Consider the following 20,000-nt stretch of genomic DNA (forward strand, 5'->3'; position numbering starts at 1 on the left):
CACGTTACATACACACACACCATACTGGAACCAGACATACACGTGGCACGCTGTGACACACACACCGTACTGGGACGAGACAACACGTTACACGTTACATACACACACACCATACCGGAACCAGACAACACGTTACACGTTACATACACACACACCATACTGGGACCAGACAACACGTTACACGTTACATACACACACACCATACGTTACACGTTACATACACACACACCATACTGGAACCAGACAACACGTTACACGTTACATACACACACACCATACTGGAACAAGACAACACGTTACACGTTACATACACACACACCATACTGGAACCAGACATACACGTACACCCCGTTACACACACACACCATACTGGAACCAGACAACACGTTACACGTTACATACACACACACCATACTGGAACCAGACAACACGTTACACGTTACATACACACACACCATACTGGAACCAGACAACACGTTACACGTTACATGCACACACACCATACTGGAACCAGACAACACGTTACACGTTACATACACACACACACCATACTGGAACCAGACAACACGTTACACGTTACATACACACACACCATACTGGAACCAGACAACACGTTACACGTTACATGCACACACACCATACTGGAACCAGACAACACGTTACACGTTACATACACACACACCATACTGGAACCAGACAACACGTTACACGTTACATACACACACACCATACTGGAACCAGACAAGACAGATAACTGATGTGTTAACCAGACAGGACAGATACCTGATATGTTAACCAGACAGGACAGATAACTGATATGTTAACCAGACAGGACAGATACCTGATATGTTAACCAGACAGGACAGATACCTGATATGTTAACCAGACAGGACAGATAACTGATATGTTAACCAGACAGGACAGATACCTGATATGTTAACCAGACAGGACAGATACCTGATATGTTAACCAGACAGGACAGATGACTGATATGTTAACCAGACAGGACAGATAACTGATATGTTAACCAGACAGGACAGATACCTGATATGTTAACCAGACAGGACAGATAACTGATATGTTAACCAAACAGGACATATGACTGATATGTTAACCAGACAGGACATATGACTGATATGTTAACCAGACAGGACAGATAACTGATATGTTAACCAGACAGGACAGATGACTGATATGTTAACCAGACAGGACATATACCTGATATGTTAACCAGACAGGACAGATACCTGATATGTTAACCAGACAGGACATATACCTGATATGTTAACCAGACAGGACAGATACCTGATATGTTAACCAGACAGGACAGATACCTGATATGTTAACCAGACAGGACAGATGACTGATATGTTAACCAGACAGGACATATATGTTAACCAGACAGGACAGATACCTGATATGTTAACCAGACAGAACAGATACCTGATATGTTAACCAGACAGGACAGATGACTGATATGTTAACCAAACAGGACATATGACTGATATGTTAACCAGACAGGACATATATGTTAACCAGACAGGACATATATGTTAACCAGACAGGGCAGATAACTGATATGTTAACCAGACAGGACAGATGACTGATATGTTAACCAGACAGGACATATATGTTAACCAGACAGGACAGATACCTGATATGTTAACCAGACAGGACAGATGACTGATATGTTAACCAGACAGGACATATACCTGATATGTTAACCAGACAGGACAGATACCTGATATGTTAACCAGACAGGACATATACCTGATATGTTAACCAGACAGGACAGATACCTGATATGTTAACCAGACAGGACAGATGACTGATATGTTAACCAGACAGGACATATACCTGATATGTTAACCAGACAGGACAGATACCTGATATGTTAACCAGACAGGACATATACCTGATATGTTAACCAGACAGGACAGATACCTGATATGTTAACCAGACAGGACAGATGACTGATATGTTAACCAGACAGGACATATACCTGATATGTTAACCAGACAGGACAGATACCTGATATGTTAACCAGACAGGACAGATACCTGATATGTTAACCAGACAGGACATATACCTGATATGTTAACCAGACAGGACAGATACCTGATATGTTAACCAGACAGGACAGATGACTGATATGTTAACCAGACAGGACATATACCTGATATGTTAACCAGACAGGACATATACCTGATATGTTAACCAGACAGGACACATACCTGATATGTTAACCAGACAGGACAGATGACTGATATGTTAACCAGACAGGACATATATGTTAACTAGACAGGACAGATACCTGATATGTTAACCAGAGAGGACAGATACCTGATATGTTAACCAGACAGGACATATATGTTAACCAGACAGGACAGATACCTGATATGTTAACCAGACAGGACAGATACCTGATATGTTAACCAGACAGGACATTAAAACTGGAATTTAAACACATTGTAAAATACTGTATGTTACAAGGAAAACAACCTAACTTAAACTGGTTTCCTAGATAAAAGTTAGTTATTTCCCAGAGGTATCTGGGTAAAAAGACAAACTACGCTTCCAAATGATATTAAACATGGTGTTCAGGTGAGAGGAGGGTGACAACACGAGAACGACTGTTTCTCTCTCCTGATGACGTCTCGTAGCCTGGACAACAGTCAGACTGGTTCTAACATGGAGGAAGAGGAGGGTAACAACACCAGAACGACTGTTTCTCTGTCCTGATGACGTCTCGTAGCCTGGACAACAGTCAGACTGGTTCTAACATGGAGGAAGAGGAGGGTAACAACACGAGAACGACTGTTTCTCTCTCCTGATGACGTCTCGTAGCCTGGACAACAGTCAGACTGGTTCTAACATGGAGGAAGAGGAGGGTAACAACACGAGAATGACTGTTTCTCTCTCCTGATGACGTCTCGTAGCCTGGACAACAGTCAGACTGGTTCTAACATGGAGGAAGAGGAGGGTAACAACACGAGAACGACTGTTTCTCTCTCCTGATGACGTCTCGTAGCCTGGACAACAGTCAGACTGGTTCTAACATGGAGGAAGAGGAGGGTAACAACACCAGAACGACTGTTTCTCTCTCCTGATGACGTCTCGTAGCCTGGACAACAGTCAGACTGGTTCTAAAATGGAGGAAGAGGAGGGTAACAACACCAGAACGACTGTTTCTCTCTCCTGATGACGTCTCGTAGCCTGGACAACAGTCAGACTGGTTCTAACATGGAGGAAGAGGAGGGTAACAACACGAGAATGACTGTTTCTCTCTCCTGATGACGTCTCGTAGCCTGGACAACAGTCAGACTGGTTCTAACATGGAGGAAGAGGAGGATAACAACACGAGAACGACTGTTTCTCTCTCCTGATGACGTCTCGTAGCCTGAACAACAGTCAGACTGGTTCTAACATGGAGGAAGAGGAGGGTAACAACACGAGAACGACTGTTTCTCTCTCCTGATGACGTCTCGTAGCCTGGACAACAGTCAGACTGGTTCTAACATGGAGGAAGAGGAGGGTAACAACACGAGAACGACTGTTTCTCTCTCCTGATGACGTCTCGTAGCCTGGACAACAGTCAGACTGGTTCTAACATGGAGGAAGAGGAGGGTAACAACACGAGAATGACTGTTTCTCTCTCCTGATGACGTCTCGTAGCCTGGACAACAGTCAGACTGGTTCTAACATGGAGGAAAGAGGAGGGTAACAACACGAGAACGACTGTTTCTCTCTCCTGATGACGTCTCGTAGCCTGGACAACAGTCAGACTGGTTCTAACATGGAGGAAGAGGAGGGTAACAACACCAGAACGACTGTTTCTCTCTCCTGATGACGTCTCGTAGCCTGAACAACAGTCAGACTGGTTCTAAAATGGAGGAAGAGGAGGGTAACAACACGAGAACAACTGTTTCTCTCTCCTGATGACGTCTCGTAGCCTGGACAACAGTCAGACTGGTTCTAACATGGAGGAAGAGGAGGGTAACAACACGAGAATGACTGTTTCTCTCTCCTGATGACGTCTCGTAGCCTGGACAACAGTCAGACTGGTTCTAACATGGAGGAAGAGGAGGATAACAACACGAGAACGACTGTTTCTCTCTCCTGATGACGTCTCGTAGCCTGAACAACAGTCAGACTGGTTCTAACATGGAGGAAGAGGAGGGTAACAACACGAGAACGACTGTTTCTCTCTCCTGATGACGTCTCGTAGCCTGGACAACAGTCAGACTGGTTCTAACATGGAGGAAGAGGAGGGTAACAACACGAGAACGACTGTTTCTCTCTCCTGACTGACGTCTCGTAGCCTGGACAACAGTCAGACTGGTTCTAACATGGAGGAAGAGGAGGATAACAACACGAGAACGACTGTTTCTCTCTCCTGATGACGTCTCGTAGCCTGGACAACAGTCAGACTGGTTCTAACATGGAGGAAGAGGAGGGTAACAACACGAGAACGACTGTTTCTCTCTCCTGATGACGTCTCGTAGCCTGGACAACAGTCAGACTGGTTCTAACATGGAGGAAGAGGAGGGTAACAACACGAGAACGACTGTTTCTCTCTCCTGATGACGTCTCGTAGCCTGGACAACAGTCAGACTGGTTCTAACATGGAGGAAGAGGAGGGTAACAACACGAGAACGACTGTTTCTCTCTCCTGATGACGTCTCGTAGCCTGGACAACAGTCAGACTGGTTCTAACATGGAGGAAGAGGAGGGTAACAACACGAGAACGACTGTTTCTCTCTCCTGATGACGTCTCGTAGCCTGGACAACAGTCAGACTGGTTCTAACATCCCAACAACAGAAGCTGTATATAAAGACATCATTAAGACAGAGAAAAACTGAATAAACAACACATTTTGTTATTGTGTGTGTGTGTGTGTGTGTGTGTGTGTGTGTGTGTGTGTGTGTGTGTGTGTGTGTGTATGAGCGAGTTGTAACCGATTTTGTAACAGTCTTGTGTATATTTTATGTAGTTTGTTATTGCTCAATCGTAAAGGTCAATACATTGAATATGTATTGTATTGTATTCCCTTCACAGTTAGAGGTGTCAGTCCGATCGGCAGGCTGTGTGTTAGGAGAGAGCTTGAGGACCACTGAGGATTGGTGTGTGTGTGTGTGTGTGTGTGTGTGTGTGTGTGTGTGTGTGTGTGTGTGTGTGGGGGGGGGGGGGGGGGGGTAACGACAGCTGTGAATGCACACCATCTTAAGTGAGAAGTGTTTATTAACTATTATGACCATATGCTGTGAGGAACACCGCCGGTCTCGCCAGAGCTCAGACACTCACTGCTCTTCCTCAGACACTCACTGCTCTTCCTCTCGGAATACTCAGAGGATTCAGGACAAACAGAACATATCAAAAACTCATTTCAAGTTAGTCGAATTAGCATATCTGTAACGTGAAATTATTTTACAACGCTTTATTATTTTTAGGAAGTCTTCATTTGCCCACAATGATTAATTAAGCCCATCTTAAAGAATGTGGATTGAATTGTGTTGCCAGACTTGTTTTTGATAAAGAAGACAATTAAAAACGTTGCTGCAGTAACAGTGTGTTTGGTCTGGGCAGCACAGCGAGGCAGGCCTGGGAACAGGAGAAAACACTTCCTTCTGTTTCCTCCTGTCTTCATTTGGAGGGAGAGAGAGAAGGTAGGGGAGGGATGAAGGGAAGGAGAGAAGGTAGGGGAGGGATGAAGGGAAGGAGAGAAGGTAGGGGAGGGATGAAGGGAAGGAGAGAAGGTAGGGGAGGGATGAAGGGAAGGAGAGAAGGGAGGGGAGGGATGAAGGGAAGGAGAGAAGGTAGGGGAGGGATGAAGGGAAGGAGAGAAGGTAGGGGAGGGATGAAGGGAAGGAGAGAAGGGAGGGGAGGGATGAAGGGAAGGAGAGACGGTAAACACATATTCCTCCTCGTTTCATTTGTTCGAGAAAGAGAGGGTAGTGGACCACAGAGGTGATAGTCGCGTCTGGCCAGTTGCTGACGACAACCTGGCCTGTTGATTCAAAATGGCTTTTTCCATATCTACTGAACAAAAATATAAACGCAACATGTAAAGTGGAGATCCCATGTTTCACGAGCTGAAATAAAATATCCCAGAAATGTTCCATACGCACAAAAAAACTGGATTTCTGTTTACATCCCTGTTAGTGAGCATTTCTCCTGAGCCAAGATAATCCATCCACCTGACAGGTGTGGCATATCAAGAAGCTGATTAAACAGCATGATCATTACACAGGTGCACCTCGTGCTGGGGACAATAAAAAGCCACTGTAAAATGGGCAGTTTCATCACACAACCCAATGGCCACAGATGTCTCAGGTTGAGGGCATATGCAATTGGCATGCTGACCGCAGGAATGTCCACCAGAACTGTTCCCAGAGAATTTAATGTTATGTTTTCTATCATAAGCCGCCTCCAATGTCATTTGAGAGAATTCCCGAGTGTTGACGCGTAGACTCTCAAGCTGGCTAGATTCATCAGTATCCGTTTATGGGCTATAGCATTAACTCACATAATAGTGGAGTCAGATTGATTAAGTTTATTATTAATCAACGGAATTATAACCCTAACTACAAGAGAAGAAGAGAAAGAGACTAAGGGAAGGAGGAGGGGAGGGAGGGAAGGAGGAAGGGAGGGAGGGAAGGAGGAAGGGAGGGAGGGAAGGAGGAAGGGAGGGAAAGAGAAAGAGGAAGAGAGAGAGGGAAAGAGAAAGAGAGGGAGGGAAGGAGGAAGGGAGGGAGGCAGGTAGGGAGGGGAGGGAGGCAGGTAGGGAGGGAAGGAGGAAGGGAGGGAAGGAGAAATAGGAAGAGAGGGAGGGAAAGAGAAAGAGAGGGAGGGAAGGAGGAGGGGAGGGAGGAAGGGAGGGAGGGAAGGAGAAAGAGGAAGAGAGGTAGGGAAAGAGAAAGAGAGGGAGGGAAGGAGGAAGGGAGAGAGGGAAGGAGGAAGGAAGGGAGGGAAGGAGAAAGAGAGGGAGGGAAGGAAGGAGGAAGGGAGGGAAGTGAAGGAAGGAAGGAGGAAGGGAGGGAAGGAGAAAGAGAAAGAGAGGGAGGGAAGGAGGAAGGGAGGGAAGGAGAAAGAGAAAGAGAGGGAGGGAAGGAGGAAGGGAGGGAAGGAGGAAGAGGGAGCGGAGGAGGAAGGGAGGGGTAAAGGCACTGACAGCTGGTTTGGAACACCTGTCTGGCAGCCTCTGCAGGCGCTGTGGGCGAGGCGTTTCCCAAGATGCAGCAGGAGGCGAGGGCAAGGACTGTGAGTCAGTGCCCGTGGGTAAAAGAGACGCTTGGCACCTGTTGTGGCAACAGGATTACACAAGACCTTACAGCGAGAGGACAGGAGGAGCGGTGTCCCAGACGAGCTCCACTGGGCTTCAGCTCCACACAACGACACCTCCTCTCTGATTGGCTGAGACCGGGCTCAGCTCCACACAACGACACCTCCTCCCTGATTGGCTGAGGCCAGGCTTCATCCCCAAACGGCATTTATGATCATTTACAGTAAAGACAAACAGGCTGCCCACGTTTCTAATAAAATAAATCAAATCCAATGTTATCTGTCACATGCGCTGAAAGACAACGGGTCTGGACTTTACCGTGAAATAGTTTTCTTACGAGCACCTGAATACTAACCGAATGCACTGTGAATCTACTTGTGAATCTATGGCAAAACCTGAACATGGTTGCCTAGCAATGAACCACCACCAATTTGACTGAGCTGGAAGAATATTGAAAAGGAACGTTGCATAAACCAGGTGTGAAAATCTCTCAGACTTTATTTACCCAGAAAGCTGTGAATCGCTGCCAAAGGTGTTTCTACAACGTATTGACTCGGGGGTGTGAATACTTACGGAAATGCATCTCCTGTATTTCATGTTCAATAAATGTGCAAACAATTCGCAGAAATATGTTTTCACTTTGTTACTATGGTGTATTGTGTATAGATGGGTGAGATAATGTTTTATTTTATTTAATCCATTTTGAATTTAGGTTTTAACAACAAAACGTGGAATAAGTCCAGGGTAACGAATACTCTCAGAAGGGACAGGAAGTACCAGAACCAATTCAGCAGTGGGACACATCCCTACTCTCAAAGACAAGAGATGATCCTCGGTGGCATCCGTGGTGACTCTAGTCCTCTGTCCGTTTCCACGGTCCTCTGTCCGTTTCCACGGTCCTCTGTCCGTTTCCACGGTACTCTGTCCGTTTCCACGGTCCTCTGGCCGTTTCCACGGTACTCTGGCCGTTTCTACGGTACTCTGTCCGTTTCCATGGCATTAGGACAAAGAAGGGACTTCATCAATACTGAGGCTTTCGGGTCCTCCTCCTCTACTCTGAGGGTTTAGGGTCCTCCTCCTCTACTCTGAGGGTTTAGGGTCCTGGAACGGTATACCTCCCTGAGAGGCCTGGCTGGACCGTTACAGCCTCCCTGAGAGACCTGGCTGGATCATTACAGCCTCCCTGAACCATTACAGCCTCCCTGAGAGGCCTGGCTGGACCATTACAGCCTCCCTGAGAGGCCTGGCTGGATCATTACAGCCTCCCTGAGAGACCTGGCTGGATCATTACAGCCTCCCTGAGAGGCCTGGCTGGACCGTTACAGCCTCCCCGAGAGGCCTGGCTGGATCGTTACAGCCTCCCTGAGAGGCCTGGCTGGATCATTACAGCCTCCCTGAACCATTACAGCCTCCCTGAGAGGCCTGGCTGGATCATTACAGTCTCCCTGAGAGGCCTGGCTGGATCATTACAGCCTCCCTGGATCATTACAGCCTCCCTGAGAGGCCTGGCTGGATCGTTACAGCCTCCCTGAGAGGCCTGGCTGGATCATTACAGCCTCCCTGAGAGGCCTGGCTGGACCGTTACAGCCTCCCTGAGAGGCCTGGCTGGATTGTTACAGCCTCCCTGAGAGGCCTGGCTGGATCATTACAGCCTCCCTGAGAGGCCTGGCTGGATCATTACAGTCTCCCTGAGAGGCCTGGCTGGATCATTACAGCCTCCCTGAGAGGCCTGGCTGGATCATCACAGTCTCCCTGAGAGACCTGGCTGGATCATTACAGCCTCCCTGAGAGGCCTGGCTGGATCATCACAGTCTCCCTGAGAGACCTGGCTGGATCATTACAGCCTCCCTGAGAGGCCTGGCTGGATCGTTACAGCCTCCCTGAGAGACCTGGCTGGATCGTTACAGCCTCCCTGAGAGACCTGGCTGGATCATTACAGCCTCCCTGAGAGACCTGGCTGGATCATTACAGCCTCCCTGAGACCGTTACAGCCTCCCTGAGAGGCCTGGCTGGATCATTACAGCCTCCCTGAGAGACCTGGCTGGATCATCACAGCCTCCCTGAGAGACCTGGCTGGATCATTACAGCCTCCCTGAGAGGCCTGGGAGAACGTCTCTCTCTGGTGTAGAGCTGAACGTAGAAGCAGGATCCCCTCAGAGCTCGCAGCCTCCTGGAGTCTATTTCATCCTTATCCTGTTGAACAGGCCCTCCGTGGGGGGAGATCCCCTAACACACACTAATGTGGAGGTGTGTGTGTGTGTGTGTGTGTGTGTTGTGGTGTGGTGTGTGTTTGGTGTGGCCTAACGCTGCTCGTTAGGAGTTGGATGTGTAGATACACGTTGTTCATGAGGGATTAGCTACATTACCTTGTTGTTCATGAAGGATTAGTTAAATTACCTTGTTGTTCATGAGGGATTAGCTACATTACCTTGTTGTTCATGAGGGATTAGCTACATTACCTTGTTGTTCATGAGGGATTAGCTACATTACCGTGTTGTTAATGAGGGATTAGCTACATTACCGTGTTGTTAATGAGGGATTAGCTACATTACCTTGCTGTTCATGAATGATTAGCTACATTACCTTGTTGTTCATGAATGATTAGCTACATTACATTGTTGTTCATGAAGGATTAGCTACATTACCTTGTTGCTCATGAAGGATTAGCTACATTACCTTGTTGCTCATGAAGGATTAGCTACATTACCTTGTTGTTCATGAAGGATTAGCTACATTACCTTGTTGTTCATGAAGGATTAGCTACATTACCTTGTTGTTCATGAATGATTAGCTACATTACCTTGTTGTTCATGAAGGCTCTGAGGCACTGGATGACTTTATGCTGGCTCTTCTTGTCAGGTTTATCCTGGCTACAGAGACAACAGACAGAGAGAGGAGAGAGGGGGATATTGAGGTAGGGAGAGGGAGTGAGAGAGGGAGAGGTGAGAGGAGAGAGAGATGTGAGCGAGGTGAGAGAGAGAGAGGGAGAGAGTGAGAGCGTGGGAGAGAGGGAGAGCGTGAGAGAGGGAGAGCGTGAGAGAGGGAGAGCGTGAGAGGGGGGAGCGTGAGAGAGGGAGAGCGTGAGAGGGGGAGTGTGAGAGAGGGAGAGCGTGAGAGAGGGAGAGCGTGAGAGAGGGAGAGCGTGAGAGAGGGGGGGCGTGAGAGAGGGAGAGAGTGAGAGAGGGGGGGCGTGAGAGAGGGAGAGCGTGAGAGAGGGGGGGCGTGAGAGAGGGAGAGCGTGTGAGAGGGGGGGCGTGAGAGGGGGAGGGCGTGAGAGAGGGAGAGCGTGAGAGAGGGAGAGCGTGAGAGAGGGAGAGAGGGAGAGAGTGAGAGAGGGAGAGAGGGAGAGCGTGAGAGAGGGAGAGCGTGAGAGAGGGAGAGCGTGAGAGAGGGAGAGCGTGAGAGAGGGAGAGCGTGAGAGAGGGAGAGCGTGAGAGAGGGAGAGCGTGAGAGAGGGAGAGCGTGAGAGAGGGAGAGCGTGAGAGAGGGAGAGCGTGAGAGAGGGAGAGCGTGAGAGAGGGAGAGCGTGAGAGGGAGAGAGGGAGAGCGTGAGAGAGGGAGAGCGTGAGAGAGGGAGAGCGTGAGAGAGGGAGAGCGTGAGAGGGAGAGAGGGAGAGCGTGAGAGAGGGAGAGCGTGAGAGAGGGAGAGCGTGAGAGAGGGAGAGCGTGAGAGGGAGAGAGGGAGAGCGTGAGAGAGGGAGAGCGTGAGAGAGGGAGAGCGTGAGAGGGAGAGAGGGAGAGAGGGAGAGAGGGAGAGCGTGAGAGGGAGAGAGGGAGAGCGTGAGAGAGGGAGAGCGTGAGAGAGGGAGAGCGTGAGAGAGGGAGAGCGTGAGAGAGGGAGAGCGTGAGAGAGGGAGAGCGTGAGAGAGGGAGAGCGTGAGAGAGGGAGAGCGTGAGAGAGGGAGAGCGTGAGAGGGAGAGAGGGAGAGCGTGAGAGAGGGAGAGCGTGAGAGAGGGAGAGCGTGAGAGAGGGAGAGCGTGAGAGAGGGAGAGCGTGAGAGAGGGAGAGCGTGAGAGAGGGAGAGCGTGAGAGAGGGAGAGCGTGAGAGAGGGAGAGCGTGAGAGGGAGAGAGGGAGAGCGTGAGAGAGGGAGAGCGTGAGAGAGGGAGAGCGTGAGAGGGAGAGAGGGAGAGAGGGAGAGAGGGAGAGCGTGAGAGGGAGAGAGGGAGAGCGGGAGAGGGAGAGAGGGAGAGCGTGAGAGAGGGAGAGCGTGAGAGAGGGAGAGCGTGAGAGAGGGAGAGCGTGAGAGAGGGAGAGCGTGAGAGAGGGAGAGCGTGAGAGAGGGAGAGCGTGAGAGAGGGAGAGCGTGAGAGAGGGAGAGCGTGAGAGAGGGAGAGCGTGAGAGAGGGAGAGCGTGAGAGGGAGAGAGGGAGAGCGTGAGAGAGGGAGAGCGTGAGAGAGGGAGAGCGTGAGAGAGGGAGAGCGTGAGAGGGAGAGAGGGAGAGCGTGAGAGAGGGAGAGCGTGAGAGAGGGAGAGCGTGAGAGGGAGAGAGGGAGAGAGGGAGAGAGGGAGAGCGTGAGAGGGAGAGAGGGAGAGCGTGAGAGAGGGAGAGCGTGAGAGAGGGAGAGCGTGAGAGAGGGAGAGCGTGAGAGAGGGAGAGCGTGAGAGAGGGAGAGCGTGAGAGAGGGAGAGCGTGAGAGAGGGAGAGCGTGAGAGAGGGAGAGCGTGAGAGAGGGAGAGCGTGAGAGAGGGAGAGCGTGAGAGGGAGAGAGGGAGAGCGTGAGAGAGGGAGAGCGTGAGAGAGGGAGAGCGTGAGAGAGGGAGAGCGTGAGAGAGGGAGAGCGTGAGAGGGAGAGCGTGAGAGGGAGAGAGGGAGAGCGTGAGAGAGGGAGAGCGTGAGAGAGGGAGAGCGTGAGAGAGGGAGAGCGTGAGAGGGAGAGAGGGAGAGCGTGAGAGAGGGAGAGCGTGAGAGAGGGAGAGCGTGAGAGGGAGAGAGGGAGAGAGGGAGAGAGGGAGAGCGTGAGAGGGAGAGAGGGAGAGCGTGAGAGGGAGAGAGGGAGGGCGTGAGAGAGGGAGAGCGTGAGAGAGGGAGGGCGTGAGAGAGGGGGAGCGTGAGAGAGGGGGAGCGTGAGAGAGGGGGAGCGTGAGAGAGGGGGAGCGTGAGAGAGGGGGAGCGTGAGAGAGGGAGAGCGTGAGAGAGGGGGAGCGTGAGAGGGAGAGCGTGAGAGAGGGAGGGCGTGAGAGAGGGGGAGCGTGAGAGAGGGGGAGCGTGAGAGAGGGGGAGCGTGAGAGAGGGGGAGCGTGAGAGAGGGGGAGCGTGAGAGAGGGGGAGCGTGAGAGAGGGAGAGCGTGAGAGAGGGAGAGCGTGAGAGAGGGAGAGCGTGAGAGAGGGAGAGCGTGAGAGAGGGAGAGCGTGAGAGAGGGAGGGCGTGAGAGAGGGGGAGCGTGAGAGAGGGGGAGCGTGAGAGAGGGGGAGCGTGAGAGAGGGGGAGCGTGAGAGAGGGGGAGCGTGAGAGAGGGAGAGCGTGAGAGAGGGAGAGCGTGAGAGAGGGAGGGCGTGAGAGAGGGGGAGCGTGAGAGAGGGGGAGCGTGAGAGAGGGGGAGCGTGAGAGAGGGGGAGCGTGAGAGAGGGGGAGCGTGAGAGAGGGAGAGCGTGAGAGAGGGAGAGCGTGAGAGAGGGAGAGCGTGAGAGAGGGAGAGCGTGAGAGAGGGAGAGCGTGAGAGAGGGAGAGCGTGAGAGAGGGAGAGCGTGAGAGAGGGAGAGCGTGAGAGAGGGAGAGCGTGAGAGAGGGGGAGCGTGAGAGAGGGAGAGCGTGAGAGAGGGAGAGCGTGAGAGAGGGAGAGCGTGAGAGAGGGAGAGCGTGAGAGAGGGAGAGCGTGAGAGAGGGAGAGCGTGAGAGAGGGAGAGCGTGAGAGAGGGAGAGCGTGAGAGAGGGAGAGCGTGAGAGAGGGGGAGCGTGAGAGAGGGAGAGCGTGAGAGAGGGAGAGCGTGAGAGAGGGAGAGCGTGAGAGAGGGAGAGCGTGAGAGAGGGAGAGCGTGAGAGAGGGAGAGCGTGAGAGAGGGAGAGCGTGAGAGAGGGAGAGCGTGAGAGAGGGAGAGCGTGAGAGAGGGAGGGAGAGCGTGAGAGAGGGAGGGAGAGCGTGAGAGAGGGAGGGAGAGCGTGAGAGAGGGAGGGAGAGCGTGAGAGAGGGAGAGCGTGAGAGAGGGAGAGCGTGAGAGAGGGAGAGCGTGAGAGAGGGAGAGCGTGAGAGAGGGAGAGCGTGAGAGAGGGAGAGCGTGAGAGAGGGAGAGCGTGAGAGAGGGAGAGCGTGAGAGAGGGAGAGCGTGAGAGAGGGAGAGCGTGAGAGAGGGAGAGCGTGAGAGAGGGAGAGCGTGAGAGAGGGAGAGCGTGAGAGAGGGAGAGCGTGAGAGAGGGAGAGCGTGAGAGAGGGAGAGCGTGAGAGAGGGAGAGCGTGAGAGAGGGAGAGCGTGAGAGAGGGAGAGCGTGAGAGAGGGAGAGCGTGAGAGAGGGAGAGCGTGAGAGAGGGAGGGAGAGCGTGAGAGAGGGAGGGAGAGCGTGAGAGAGGGAGAGCGTGAGAGAGGGAGAGCGTGAGAGAGGGAGAGCGTGAGAGAGGGAGAGCGTGAGAGAGGGAGAGCGTGAGAGAGGGAGAGCGTGAGAGAGGGAGAGCGTGAGAGAGGGAGAGCGTGAGAGAGGGAGAGCGTGAGAGAGGGAGAGCGTGAGAGAGGGAGAGCGTGAGAGAGGGAGAGCGTGAGAGAGGGAGAGCGTGAGAGAGGGAGAGCGTGAGAGAGGGAGAGCGTGAGAGAGGGAGAGCGTGAGAGAGGGAGAGCGTGAGAGAGGGAGAGCGTGAGAGAGGGAGAGCGTGAGAGAGGGAGAGCGTGAGAGAGGGAGAGCGTGAGAGAGGGTGAGAGAGGGAGAGCGTGAGAGAGGGAGAGCGTGAGAGAGGGAGAGCGTGAGAGAGGGAGAGCGTGAGAGAGGGAGAGCGTGAGAGAGGGAGAGCGTGAGAGAGGGAGAGCGTGAGAGAGGGAGAGCGTGAGAGAGGGAGAGCGTGAGAGAGGGAGAGCGTGAGAGAGGGAGAGCGTGAGAGAGGGAGAGCGTGAGAGAGGGAGAGCGTGAGAGAGGGAGAGCGTGAGAGAGGGAGAGCGTGAGAGAGGGAGAGCGTGAGAGAGGGAGAGCGTGAGAGAGGGAGAGCGTGAGAGAGGGAGAGCGTGAGAGAGGGAGAGCGTGAGAGAGGGAGAGCGTGAGAGAGGGAGAGCGTGAGAGAGGGAGAGCGTGAGAGAGGGAGGGAGAGCGTGAGAGAGGGAGGGAGAGCGTGAGAGAGGGAGAGCGTGAGAGAGGGAGAGCGTGAGAGAGGGAGAGCGTGAGAGAGGGAGAGCGTGAGAGAGGGAGAGCGTGAGAGAGGGAGAGCGTGAGAGAGGGAGAGCGTGAGAGAGGGAGAGCGTGAGAGAGGGAGAGCGTGAGAGAGGGAGAGCGTGAGAGAGGGAGAGCGTGAGAGAGGGAGAGCGTGAGAGAGGGAGAGCGTGAGAGAGGGAGAGCGTGAGAGAGGGAGAGCGTGAGAGAGGGAGAGCGTGAGAGAGGGAGAGCGTGAGAGAGGGAGAGCGTGAGAGAGGGAGAGCGTGAGAGAGGGAGAGCGTGAGAGAGGGAGAGCGTGAGAGAGGGTGAGAGAGGGAGAGCGTGAGAGAGGGAGAGCGTGAGAGAGGGAGAGCGTGAGAGAGGGGGAGCGTGAGAGAGGGAGAGCGTGAGAGAGGGAGAGCGTGAGAGAGGGAGAGCGTGAGAGAGGGAGAGCGTGAGAGAGGGAGAGAGAAATGTTGTAGAGATGAGATGAACATTTATACTGAACATGTGGTGATGTTTCTACATTTAGTTAATGCAGTCAGTGTGTGTGTGCGTTCATCCGCCCGTGTGTGTGTGCGTTCATCCGCCCGTGTGTGTGTGTGTGTGTGTGTGTGTGTGTGTGTGTGTGTGTGTGTGTGTGTGTGTGTGTGTGTGTGTGTGTGTGTGTGTGTGAGAGTGAGAGTGTGAGTGTGAGTGTGTGTGTGTGTCCTTACTGTTTCTTGTGGAGCAGCTTCTCCAGGATGTCTAGCAGCAGTCCCAGACCCTCGTGGCCAAAGCTCTGCACCCAGCTGGGGGACAAAGAAGAACAGATCATAAATATAACGCGTTTTATGGTGGTTTTACACCTCATCTATGGTCACTGGATGGACGAGACCAGTGGTTCCCATCCTTTTAGGGTTACTGTACCACCAATGGAATTCTGCTCTGCCCAGACTACCCCTAATGTTCCCCCTCATGTGGATTTTACCAGGAACCCTACGGTCTCATGAGTCTTCTCTGTAGATAGGCCAAGTACCCCCAGGGATTCTAGTACCCCTTGTAGATAGGCCAGGTATCCCCAGGGATCATAGTACCCTCTGTAAATAGGTCAGGTACCCCCTGAGGATAGGCCAAGTAACCCCAAGGATCCTAGTACCCCTTGTAGATAGGCCAGGTACCCCCAGGGATCCTAGTACCCCCTGAGGATAGCCTAAGTAACCCCAAGGATCCTAGTACCCTCTGTAGATAGGCCAGGTACCCCCAGGGATCCTAGTACCCCCTGTAAATAGGCCAGGTACCCCCAGGGATCCTAGTACCCTCTGAAAATAGGCCAGGTACCCCCTGAGGATAGGCCAGGTACACCCAGGGATACTTGTGCCCTCTGTAGATAGGCCAGGTACCCCCTGTAGATAGGCCAGGTACCCCCAAGGATCCTTGTACCCTCTGTAAATAGGCCAGGTACCCCCAGGGATCCTAGTACCCTCTGTAGATAGGCCAGGTACCCCCAGGGATCCTAGTACCCCCTGTAGATAGGCCAGGTACCCCCAGGGATCCTCGTACCCTCTGTAGATAGGCCAGGTACCCCCAGGGATCCTAGTACCCCCTGTAGATAGGCCAGGTACCCCCAGGGATCCTCGTACCCTCTGTAGATAGGCCAGGCACCCCCAGGGATCCTCGTACCCCCTGTAGATAGGCCAGGTACCCCCAGGGATCCTCGTACCCTCTGTAGATAGACCAGGTACCCCCAGGGATCCTAGTACCCCCTGTAGATAGGCCAGGTACCCCCAGGGATCCTCGTACCCTCTGTAGATAGACCAGGTACCCCCAGGGATCCTAGTACCCCCTGTAGATAGGCCAGGTACCCCCAGGGATCCTAGTACCCCCTGCTTGGGAACAACTGGACTAGATGATAACTGTATCTGGTCTCAACTAGTGCACTACATAGAGCAGAAAGGTTCCATTTGGGACACGGACCGCCACCTATCCATACTAGACTAAAGAGCAGGAACATGTTAAAAACGTGATGAAAGCCAAATGTCCCTGGAGTGGCTGGCCTGTGTTTGGTTTTTCAAACCTATTAAAAACGTCAGCAACATTCAGACAGGCGGAGGGAGAACTTCTCCCGACGGAACCGACAGACGAAACACTGAACGGGACTAAAAACACGCTGATCTGAGTCCATTTAAAATCACATCTCCTTCAACAACAAATAAAATCTCTCTCCTTTTAGCCACTCGATCCCCCTGTGGGGCAACACACCTAATAATACTACTTTCTCCCTAGTCTATAACTGAGGAGAAAATAGATGAATTCCCAAAGCTGTTATTTCTCTAAGTTGTTTATTACACACAGCTCAGGCTGTTTGAGAGGGAACATCATGTGGGATTCAGAGGTTTCAGAGCTGAGGGGAGGACAGACAGGAAGGAGGACAGACAGGAAGGAGGACAGGCAGGAAGGGGGACAGACAAGAAGGAGGACAGACAGGAAGGAGGACAGACAGGAAGGAGGACAGACAGGAAGGAGGACAGACAGGAAGGAGGACAGACAGGAAGGAAGGAGACGGACAGACAGACATAATCCTCCCTGCTAGGAGGCTGATCCACACTTCTTTCAAGTCACTTTCAACTTCTCACAGAGGATTTATCCTCTCGCGCTCCAAACCTTCAAAAAACAAAACGTGACGGCACAGTGTGAGCTCTGTCCCTTTCAGCCTCGGAGGTCTTCAAGTCTTATCCTGACAACCTAATATATGGAGAGCAGCGTCAATTATGTCCACAGAAATAGAACGGGGCTAGTTCAATCTGACAGAGAGACAGAGAAGCCGAGACAGAGACACAGAGACACAGAGAGAGAGACAGAGAGAGAGACAGAGAGAGAGACAGAGACAGAGAGAGACAGAGAGAGAGAGAGACAGAGACAGAGAGAGACAGAGACAGAGAGAGAGACAGAGAGAGACAGAGACAGAGAGAGAGACAGAGAGAGACAGGGAGAGAGAGAGAGACAGAGACAGAGAGAGAGACAGAGAGAGAGACAGAGAGAGACAGAGAGAGAGAGAGAGAGAGAGAGAGAGACAGAGACAGAGAGAGAGAGAGAGAGAGAGATATCATAAGGTGAATGCACCAATTTGTAAGTCGCTCTGGATAAGAGCGTCTGCTAAATGACTTAAATGTAATGTAAATGTAGAGAGAGACAGAGAGAGAGACAGAGAGAGAGACAGAGAGAGAGACAGAGAGAGAGACAGAGAGAGAGAGAGAGAGAGAGAGAGAGAGAGAGAGAGAGAGAGAGACAGAGAGAGAGAGAGAGAGAGAGAGAGAGAGAGAGAGAGACAGAGAGAGAGAGAGAGAGAGAGAGAGAGAGAGAGAGAGAGAGAGAGAGAGAGACAGAGAGAGAGACAGAGAGAGAGACAGAGAGAGACAGAGAGAGAGAGAGAGAGAGAGAGAGAGAGAGAGAGAGAGAGACAGAGAGAGAGAGAGAGAGAGAGAGAGAGAGAGAGAGAGAGAGAGAGAGAGAGAGAGAGAGAGAGAGAGAGAGAGAGAGAGACACAGAGAGAGACAGAGAGAGAGAGAGAGAGAGAGAGAGAGAGAGAGAGAGAGAGAGAGAGAGAGAGAGAGAGAGACAGAGAGAGAGACAGAGAGAGAGACAGAGAGAGACAGAGAGAGAGAGAGAGAGAGAGAGAGAGAGAGAGAGAGAGAGAGACAGAGAGAGAGAGAGAGAGAGAGAGAGAGAGAGAGAGAGAGAGACAGAGAGAGAGAGAGAGAGAGAGAGAGAGACAGAGAGAGAGAGAGAGACAGAGAGAGCAAAAAAAACAAAAACATATACATGATCAAATACAAATCCTAGAATCAACTATTAAAGACTACCAGAACCCATTGGATTCTCCAATTACCTTGAATGAGTTACAGGACAAAATAAAAACCCTCAAACCCAAAAAGGCCTGTGGCGTTGATGGTATCCTTAATGAAATGATCAAATATACAGACAACAAATTCCAATTGGCTATACTAAAACTCTTTAACATCGTCCTTAGCTCTGGCATCTTCCCCAATATTTGGAACCAAGGACTGATCACCCCAATCCACAAAAGTGGAGACAAATTTGACCCCAATAACTACCGTGGAATATGCGTCAACAGTAACCTTGGGAAAATCCTCTGCATTATCATTAACAGCAGACTCGTACATTTCCTCAATGAAAACAATGTACTGAGCAAATGTCAAATTGGCTTTTTACCAAATTACCGTACAACAGACCATGTATTCACCCTACACACCCTAATTGACAACCAAACAAACCAAAACAAAGGCAAAGTCTTCTCATGCTTTGTTGATTTCAAAAAAGCCTTCGACTCAATTTGGCATGAGGGTCTGCTATACAAATTGATGGAAAGTGGTGTTGGGGGTAAAACATACGACATTATAAAATCCATGTACACAAACAACAAGTGTGCGGTTAAAATTGGCAAAAAACACACACATTTCTTCACACAGGGTCGTGGGGTGAGACAGGGATGCAGCTTAAGCCCCACCCTCTTCAACATATATATCAACGAATTGGCGCGGGCACTAGAACAGTCTGCAGCACCCGGTCTCACCCTACTAGAATCCGAAGTCAAATGTCTACTGTTTGCTGATGATCTGGTGCTTCTGTCACCAACCAAGGAGGGCCTACAGCAGCACCTAGATCTTCTGCACAGATTCTGTCAGACCTGGGCCCTGACAGTAAATCTCAGTAAGACCAAAATAATGGTGTTCCAAAAAAGGTCCAGTCGCCAGGACCACAAATTCCATCTAGACACCGTTGCCCTAGAGCACACAAAAAACTATACATACCTCGGCCTAAACATCAGCACCACAGGTAACTTCCACAAAGCTGTGAACGATCTGAGAGACAAGGCAAGAAGGGCCTTCTATGCCATCAAAAGGAACATAAATTTCAACATACCAATTAGGATCTGGCTAAAAATACTTGAATCAGTCATAGAGCCCATTGCCCTTTATGGTTGTGAGGTCTGGGGTCCGCTCACCAACCAAGATTTCACAAAATGGGACAAACACCAAATTGAGACTCTGCATGCAGAATTCTGCAAAAATATCCTCCGTGTACAACGTAGAACACCAAATAATGCATGCAGAGCAGAATTAGGCCGATACCCACTAATTATCAAAATCCAGAAAAGAGCCGTTAAATTCTACAACCACCTAAAAGGAAGCGATTCCCAAACCTTCCATAACAAAGCCATCACCTACAGAGAGATGAACCTGGAGAAGAGTCCCCTAAGCAAGCTGGTCCTAGGGCTCTGTTCACAAACACAAACACACCCCACAGAGCCCCAGGACAACAGCACAATTAGACCCAACCAAATCATGAGAAAACAAAAAGATAATTACTTGACACATTGGAAAGAATTAACAAAAAAACAGAGCAAACTAGAATGCTATTTGGCCCTAAACAGAGAGTACACAG

The 20,000-nt window shown here is 51.1% G+C and overlaps 1 protein-coding gene across 1 annotated transcript in view; it reads right to left on the bottom strand.

Annotated features, from left to right (window-relative positions):
- Positions 1–10,059: 10,059 nt before the first annotated feature.
- diaph3 (diaphanous-related formin 3) overlaps positions 10,060–20,000 on the bottom strand; it is a 262,445-nt gene continuing 252,504 nt past the window's right edge. The window contains exons 6-7 of the mRNA XM_071330919.1: positions 15,272–15,346; positions 10,060–10,153 (exon numbers count right to left, since the gene is read on the bottom strand). Of these exons, the coding sequence (XP_071187020.1) occupies positions 10,075–10,153; positions 15,272–15,346 (154 nt within the window). The 3' untranslated portion in view covers positions 10,060–10,074. The remainder of the gene's footprint in view (positions 10,154–15,271; positions 15,347–20,000) is intronic.

This window comes from Salvelinus alpinus, chromosome 10, assembly GCF_045679555.1.
Source record: "Salvelinus alpinus chromosome 10, SLU_Salpinus.1, whole genome shotgun sequence".
Classification (NCBI taxonomy): Eukaryota; Metazoa; Chordata; class Actinopteri; order Salmoniformes; family Salmonidae; genus Salvelinus; species Salvelinus alpinus.